This window comes from Pinus tabuliformis, chromosome 5_1, assembly GCF_031772625.1.
Source record: "Pinus tabuliformis cultivar Carrire ecotype Pingquan chromosome 5_1, CPIR1, whole genome shotgun sequence".
NCBI lineage: Eukaryota > Viridiplantae > Streptophyta > Pinopsida > Pinales > Pinaceae > Pinus > Pinus tabuliformis.
The window spans coordinates 419,575,385-419,584,732 of record NC_142305.1 but is presented as its reverse complement, the minus strand read 5'-3'; the positions used below and the strand labels follow the sequence as shown (position 1 = coordinate 419,584,732).

The 9,348-nt window shown below is 39.5% G+C and overlaps 1 protein-coding gene across 1 annotated transcript; it reads left to right on the top strand.

Annotated features, from left to right (window-relative positions):
- Positions 1 to 337: 337 nt before the first annotated feature.
- LOC149165267 (protein STABILIZED1-like) lies at positions 338 to 5,443 on the top strand. The gene is made up of 4 exons (XM_089429767.1): positions 338 to 637; positions 698 to 1,328; positions 1,684 to 1,853; positions 5,144 to 5,443. The coding sequence occupies exons 1-4, from the start codon at positions 338 to 340 to the stop codon at positions 5,441 to 5,443; spliced, it is 1,401 nt and encodes a 466-aa protein (XP_089285893.1).
- Positions 5,444 to 9,348: the final 3,905 nt, after the last annotated feature.

Below are 9,348 nucleotides of genomic sequence, written 5' to 3'. Positions count from 1 at the left end.
CACAATCCCGAGGCCCTCAACCTTTGCATGTACAAACTGTCATGGCACAATCTTAGATACCCACTAATAGCTGGTCGGGGCAACCAACGAGCATTCGGGTGGGAAATACTTCCTGTCTGGACTCTATTCCTTCCCAGGATCCTGTTTTTGTTTCCAATTGACGGGGTTCACGAATCGTGTTGGTGCGATACACTTCGGTTCAGTCGACTGCAGGAAATCAAATCGTCAGGCGAAGGGAGGTGTTGACGCCGCTGAGAGGGTCTGCAACTTGACAGAGTGATCACTTGGAAACCTGTTCTATTAGCTGCCGCCTTTGCGACTCCTCGTTGCAGGAAGAATGCAGGCGCCCCTGTTCCCCGGCCCCGCCTGGAGTTTCTCAACACAAAACCCCACCGAACTATGTGGCCGGGCTGGGCCGAGGGGCCACGGGGTTCACCACACGCGGTCTGATATCGGGCCTGCGAGGGCCGCCCCGGACCTGCCAGACTGCTCCGCCACTACCATAGGAGGCGCGTCAGCGGGCAGAGGGCAAGGGCAAGGGCAGTGCGGTGCCGCGGGTGCCGAAGAGGAGGAAGAAGTAGACGACGAGAAGGGATATGATGAGAACCAGAAGTTCGATGAATTTGAGGGTAATGATGTGGGTTTGTTTGCCTCTGCCGAATACAATGAGGACGACAACGAATCCGATGTCGTCTAGGAGAGCATTGATAAAAGAACGAACTCTCGCCGCAAGGACCGGCAGGAGGCAAGGCTGAAACAGGAGATTGAGAAGTACAGAGCCTCAAACCCTAAAATTACAGAGCAGTTTGCAGACCTTAAGAGGAAATTGTATACGCTCTCCACCGAGGAGTGGGACAGCATACTAAAGATTGGGGATTATTCGCTTCGGAACAAGAAAAAGAGGTTTGAGAGTTTTGTTCCAGTTCCGGATACATTGCTGGAGAAGGCCAGGCAAGAGAAGGAGCACGTCAGTGCATTGGATCCGAAAAGCAGGGCTGCCGGTGGCACGGAGACACCCTGGGCACAGACGTCGGTGACTGATCTCACGGCTGTTGGAGAGGGGAGAGGGACTGTGCTGTCTTTGAAGCTCGATAGGCTATCTGATTCGGTTTTAGGGTTGACTGTAGTGGATCCCAAGGGGTATCTGACTGATCTCAAGAGTATGAAGATTACCAGTGATGCGGAGATTTCGGATATTAAAAAGGCCAGATTGTTGCTCAAGTCGGTTACGCAGACTAACCCGAAGCATCCTCTTGGTTGGATTGCGGCGGCGAGGCTAGAGGAGGTTGCAGGGAAGACACAGGCTGCACGACATTTGATTCAAAAAGGTATGTTCCTGCCCTGCAAAACCTTTTTATTAATTCAAATTCGGGAGTTGAATTTAATCAGAATTCAGTTAAAATTTAGTTGAGAAGTGTCAGCTCTTTAAGGTTTCATTTCTATTAGAACATCCTATTTATAGAGATTTGATTTTGGTGATTTAACTTCTCAGTTATGTAGGCTGCAAGTTTTTTTTTATTTAGAAGGATATTTGATTCAAAAGTGTTGTCTGTTTTGTATTTTTATGAATTATGGGTCCTCTTATTTTGTTAAGAGTCAAATTCCAGATTCCAGTAAACCTTTCAATATTTTTTCTTACATGTTCGGCTTTTACGATTCGTTTCTTTATATTGAACATTTCAGGTTGTGAAGAATGCCCAAAGAATGAAGATGTATGGTTGGAGGCTTGCAGATTGGCGAGTCCGGATGAAGCCAAAGCGGTCATTGCGCGTGGTGTAAAGGCGATCCCCAATTCGGTGAAGCTGTGGATGCAAGCTTCAAAGCTTGAACATGATGATGCGAACAAGAGCCGAGTGCTGAGGAAGGGGCTGGAGCATATTCCTGGGACCATGTTAGAGTCCTATAGTAATAGGATTCATAATTTTGAATTGGTTGAGGTTAACTCTTGTAATATTATACATACCTTTGCTTTCTGAAAATGTTTTCCATATTAAAATTAAAAAATGTTAAGAAGGTATGTCCTGAAAGAAATATGAAAGGACAAGAAAAATAAGAAAAGATAAAAAAGATCAAAAAATGAAAAAAACATGAAACCCAAAAGAAAAACAGAACATGAAAGTGTGCAAGTCCAAGTGCCACTACTTTTTACTATTAATGCCTTAAATAATGGTTTTGTGTAGCTTGTCATACAGGCCACAACCCAAGATAGTCAAACTACTTAATATTGACTATTTCATGCTTTGAATTTCATGTTTATAGTTAGAGAATAAAAATCTGACCAAACAGTTTAATCTTGGCAGATCATTAGATCGATAAAGAAATAAAAGGAGCTCATCAATTTAATATGAGCCCTTGAAAGATATAATGTTAGAAGTAGATAGTTTGTTTCATAAAAGAATAAAGGAAAGAAAATGGTTTGCTAGCTTAAGTGCACCCACCAAACTGAAGAAAAAATATTAGGGTAGGTAAAAGGGTAAGTAAATAAAGGTTGCAGAAATACAAGTCATTTGGAGCATAAGCACTACTATCATGCTTAACTATGTGTTTCAAGTGTGCAGGAGCAGTTATCAATGAAAAAAGCATGCTCATAAGCTGATCTGCCTAAATCCCCTTTCATTACATTTCACCCCCACTATGTACTCACTAATTTCCCCTTTACCCCTTCATGGCTTATGAAAACCCCTTCCCCCTCATTTTTACTCCTACCCCTTAGTTTCACACATTTCCCTAGTCAAATACTCCTAAAATCCATTCCCCTAAGTGTGAAACCCATTTGCCCCTTTTAAAATCATTTTTTCCCTTCAATAATTACCCAAAACCCATCTAAACCCTTTATCATAACTCTAAAACCCCCCTGCCTCACTAACTCCGCCACTTAACCATTTCCTCGACAAAACTCAAGTTTAACCCGCCACCCTAGTGAGGTAAACTAACCCTGCTACTGCTAAAACTCTGCTTTTTAATTAATATGTGATTAAGCATGGGTTAATTACTCTAAACAATGATTAAAACACATGGGTCTCGCTAAACTCTGCCCCATCACCCAACCACGCAACTTTCCCACATGATGGCCATACGATCATCCACCCCTAGATCCAACGACCATCGCCCATATTGTGCTAGCGTGATGTCCAAACTTTAACGACCCGAGAGCATGTGATATGGGCGGTTTTGCTCGGGGCCCATTTTCCAATGTGTCGGCCTTGGCATAGATTGCATTTCCCTAGCAAAATACTACCCGACCACCATAAGCAATGCAATGGCCTCCAAAACCACCTCCCTACCAAAATAAAACCAGCACTGTTCATAAAGCATTTTTCCCTGCCATTTTTACAACCCTTCGCAATTAAAAGCCTTCCGACCCCCATTTTCACCCTTTTCACTCAAATCACACTGCTGAACCTCTGAAGCACCTGTGCCTTCCGAACTCCTACGACTAGCTTTCAATCATCAAAGCCTTCTGACGCCACCACTGCACACCATCCTAGATGTCGAAGCCCTTTGCAAACCCCAATTGAAAACCAGCTGCAGCTCCGACCGAAAATTCTAGGTATTTGAACAAGAACCAAGAATTACCCTCTCTTTAAACAAAGAACATTAAATTCTTAAAATAACTGAAACAATTTAATTAATTTCAATTTAATTGAGAGCCTACCATTCCCAAAGTACCAGAACCCCAACCCGCAACCATCTAGTACCATACCCTGGGTATTTAATTACACAAGTTTCACTCCCAAAGCCATATAAAGCCCAATTTGCCACATTTTATCACATAAATGGCTGCCCCAACCTCTCTAGATCTTAGACCAGTGACAACCCCTCATTTAGACATTGACCATTTGACCTTGGCAGATAGAGATTTTCAAATCAAAGACACAGTCACCCAAGACAACCTTCTGAAAATCCATTGTTGGGCCAAGGATAGGTTTCTCAACCATGTTGATGACATCAACCTTTGGGAATAAAGTTTGCCTAATTATACATTCCCAGAATCCCATCCATTCCCAGACATTGTACATTTCTACCATGCATGTTACATCCCTAGCCAAAGGGCTATAATTGCCCCAAACCAGGACTTCTTGTTTTCAATTACTGTTGAGTCTATTAACCAGATGCTTCAAATCCAACCCAGCCACAATTTGACTCCTTTGTCCATTGCACACCTGTTGGACCTATACACCACATTGGACCCAGCTAAGATCAAACAAATATTTCAGAATTTCATCATTAAGGAGCACCATACTCCTAAAGACATTCCACCCGATGTTTTTTCTACTTTTTTCAGAGACTGGTAGGAGAATAATCACCATGATCTCAAGCATCCTAGGATTCACATCAGATGAGTTTGTGGATGAAATAATCATGGCCTTCTTGTCCATTTTCACTCCAGGCCAACATCCTGCCATTATGTATGATTATGCCCAGTTCATTACAGACAAAATGCATGAACAGTTCACTAGATTTCCCACTGAAAGAGTCTTCAAATACTCTTTAGTGTTGTTTCATATGTTCCTGTATTACCAAATAGACAAGTTCCCAGTGAAGATTCATAAAACAGATACTAGGGGAAAGGAAAGATCAGTCATCTATTGGACATCCTGAGTCCATAGGTATAACACAACATTCACATACAAAGACTTCATAGATTGATTTGTACACCCTGTCATGAACATGCTGACTTTTAGCACTCAACCTAGAATCAATACTGAGATCAAGAGAGTATTGTAATTGGCAAAGAATAAAAGATTAGTAGACTGGTACCTCTACCAGAATCATACTGAAATTAGGATCTATGGTTGTGAATTACCCTCCACAAATTTCCTAAGTATCTCCCAATGAGAATATTTGCCCTAGAATACTTCAGGCAAATGATAGGTGCAGATGAAGTCAACTTCCTAGCTGCTAGGAAGAAAACAAATTTTAAGATGAAAAAACAAATGGGCCCTTTCATCTGCAACACCAGAGATGTTGGGCCTGAAGCTGATAAGATACTCCAACAATTCAAATTCAAGAATAGTTTCATTTGGCATTATGGCCCTCATGGGGTTATAAACAAACTTAGGAAAAAGGTCAAGCTGGGACCTTACATCCACTACCCAAGATTGACTTGGAGAAACAATTTGACCAAAGCTCTTTCTTGCAGGTCCCAGAGTTGAAAGAGCCAATGAATATCCCTCCCATCATTCAAACTCCTCCTAATGAGGAAAATAATCCTAAAAGAAATAGGGAGGAAACATCAAATTCTTCTATGGACACCACTGATCAACAGTTCCTACTAAGCAAAAGGCCCAAATTGACTCCTGTATATGAACAGGAGGAAAACATTACATCAGTAGAAATGATTGATATTGATGCAATGGGGCAAAGGAGTAGACAAACAATTGAGACTATTGCATCAGCAGAAACACAACAACCCTCCTCTTCAAACACCCAGATTATATAGAGACAAAAGAGTGTGGAGGTGTCTTCCTTTGTCAGGCCAGCTGACAAGGAAGTAGATATCAAGGAAATATTCAAGGAGATTAAAATGAGGAATGAGAAGCTCAAGGCAGACACTTATGCCAAGTACATGCAGATGACACCACCAAACCAGAGCAGATTGATGTCAGCCTTTGACATCAAAGAAGGTAAAATGCAGGTGTCTTTCTTACAGCCTACTGTACAGCAGCCTAAAACCACATTAGACTACAAGAAGGCCAACTTTGAGGTCTTAGTGAGGGATGTGCATCCATAGATCAAATAGAATTTCACAAGCAAGCCAGAGAGATGATCTACTCCACCCTCACAGCAAAAGCAATGACAACATTCAAGCTCAGGGACTCATTAGACAATGTGACAACACAGTACAAACTAGAGAAATCTTCTTCCAGCACCAAAGACACAAGGATCAAATCCTTGGAAGACCTGATCATTGAGCTGGGCCATGACCAAAAGGACATCAAGGCTGTTGAAAAATTAATTAAGAAGTGAAATGAAGACATTGTAGCCCTTAAGAAACAACTCAAGCTACCTTAGTCACAACACCCTCAAACAAAAGAAGTCCTAGAAAGTGAAACAAATCATGGAGAGATGATGGACTTGGTGCTGCAACTCAATGACTGGTTCAAAGAAATGGAAAAAGAACTAGATAGCTTGATCCGGCTCAAACAATCTAGTCTAGACAGTGCTCCTCCAACTATCATTCCTACAGTGAACATCGTTGTGCCTTCCACATTGGCAGCAACATTTGCTCCCACTGGTCCAATGGCAACTGCATTTCTAACAGAAACAACAACTACATCAACAACGGCATCAATAACAATAGGTACCACAAGTGATGAAGCAAATAGGCTTGTCAAGGCAATGGAATAAATGTCCATTCAGACTAGTGAAATGAACAAGTTAAAAGAGAAACTTACCAGCCTTGAGACAGATTGTAGGTTAGCCCAGATCATGCATAAGGAAGAACAACAGAAAGATACCAGAATGAATGAGAGAGTGAAAATCCTGGAGAAAGAGTTAACACTGAGCGAGCCCTTGGGAAAGACCAAACAATTGTTATGGGCCAATGTCATTGACTCTGTCAATGATATTTGGCCAACTATTCAAGTCATTTTTGAGCAGATAAACTTAATCAAACATGCTATAGAAGCCATCCAAAAGGTCAAAGAAGAGCTTGAAGAAATGCGAGAGGAAGTAGTAAGAATTATTCAATTCCTCAACTCCAAGAACAAATATGAGCTACAAGAACTTGACATACCTTACAGGACAAGTACCATTTTGGAAGTCAAGAGGGTCCTAGCCAACAAAAAATTAATGTTAAATTTAGAATATAAGTGTCAAACCATGCAACTAGTCATTGACAGGTTTATGACCAAGTTTGAGCTTTTAAGAGAAAATGGACTACCTATTCCCTTAGTCAAAAATGATAAATTGATGACATAGGAGGACTACAACAAGAAAATCAGAGAAGTGGCCAGAGAATAGGCAAATACTTCATGAATGAGTGGAATACCAACTGGCATAGTATTACACCAAACTTTTGAAAATCTGTTTTACCTCCAGTATGAGGTGAAACACTTATTTATTAACAAGCCTTTGCCAAATATACAAAGGCTGATGAGATATATAGGAAAATGCTCAACATCCAATTACTAGATGAAGGAACATGGAAAATACTGAATGATTTACTATAGTAAAAACACAATAAATTATAAACTGTAAATTATAAGTGTACAGTGAAAAAGTAAATGAGAAAAGTAAAAGGATGAAGACATGTCAGCATAGTCAAAGTGTATTAGTTGAAAGAGTATCAGATGAAATATGAAAGTCAAACAGTATATCCAGCATGAAAGCCAAACAACCTTCCATCATAAAGGGCTAAAAATCAAAGTCTACAGCCAGCAAAACAAAAATAAAAGGGACAACATGAAACAGTTCAATAGTTGTCTCTATCTTCTTGCAAGAAGATATTTTCCTTTTCCTAGATTAATTCTCAAATTAGTTTGAGATATTTTGTAATAAACTTTTTGTATAAATACTTCAAAATTCAAAGTATTAGGGTGGATTATTTTACATTTGTAGAGTTATTGTGATTTTGAACCTAAGGGTGATTGTACTATTTTCAAGTCAACAGACTGGAGCAAGTAATAAAAAGCATTTCACTACAGGATTCATGAGATGAGCCATTTGTAGTGAAGTAATTTCTTTGTGTTATTGTGTTACCTTTCTTTTGTGTTTTCATAATCTTAAATGTGTTCTAAAATCTAAATGAATTAACTGGAAATATCATACAAAATTTGTTTAATTACACTCTGTTTTGCACAGTAATTTATTTACATGTTTTCTTCTGATACCCGAATCTGAGAATCCTTGATTTCTCTCCCATCCCGGTTGACTTCTTTCATTCCTTCCAAAGTCTGGCCTAGGGAACCCTTAATTTCTCCCTAGATCCAATTTGAATCCATTCACCATTTAGCCTCTGAGATCTGCACTGCAGTGACTTATCTACCTTGCCTTGTAGACACTGTTTTTAGAACTGAATCCAGTCTTGTTTGTCAGACATCTGACTCCATAGCCCAATGGTAGAAGCCAATCCTCTTTCAAACTAAGTAAAGTGATCCCACCACCAAATTTTCAAAACAAAACCCAAGTGCAAGCAATAACTAGCCTAAAATCATCTTAACTAAAACAAAGTTAAATTTTAAAGAGTGAGTGCTGAAATGTGGCAACAAGAATATTCCAATTTTAATTTGTCCTTGAATTAAAATTGTGAATTAAATTCGAATTTAATCTCATTAGCTGCTTGGAAATAATTAATTAATTCATTATAGATTAATTAGCTGGATAAATTCAAGTTAGCAATCTTTCTAAAGTCATGCAATAGTTATCCCTTAAATTAAGGAGATTATCCCTTAATTAAGGAGATAAGGATGAGTTGTATTTGAGTTGTAATTATTTAGCTCAGTTAACTGAGTTAAGTCCAGTTAAATTAGTTCCAAACAGTTTGAGGAACTAATTGTGAGTTCAGTTAGTTAATGCATGCATGCATCAAACTAGTGTACTCTAGATAACTGAAGATTCTCTCATCGATAACTCATGCATGTTAGTTCAGACAAAGACCCAGTTAAAGGCAGGGACAATGTACTATTAATTGCAAAAATTTTCCTATAAGAAAATCTCTTTCATGCAGAAGGAATTCATTCCTTGAGATTTGCACAGTTTTACAGTGTGTTGGCGTAGTGTGTGAGATTACTATCACACATGGTTACAATTGGATCATCCAGGGAAAATAGCGCAAGGAAATAGGAGGCTTGGAGGGCAGAGGAGAAGGCATATGAGCAGTATTATGTCTATGAGAAGAGTGAGGGATTGTACTACGAGCTAGATAGCTATGAGAGCTAAAGTTGTGTGTAATCCTAAGATATCTCCACTTGTATGATAATACAGATAGTGGGGTTTTTAGCTGAGGCTTTCCCCTGAGTATTCTTCTATGTTTCATATGCATTTATTGTGCTTCTGGTTATATGTGTTCTATTTGATATTGCTCAAATCTTTTAAGCTTCCGCAAGTTTGATAGTAGAAGTATATTATAGTATTTTTCTTTGGTATATTGCATTATCAGGTTAATCTACAGTCAGATTTTCTACATAGATCTCAGAGGTAGATTTATAGAGAATTTGCAGGAAATTCTACATGGTATCAAAGCAAAGGTTATCGAAGCTGTGAATAGTATACTGAGAAGGGAAATTCGAAGTTTGAAGTTATTGATTGCAGGTACAAAATTGAATTCTTATCATACTTCAAAGTTCACCAATGGTGTTCAATGGATTGAGACTCGAGTATGCTCTGGATGGCAGCTCGAATTAC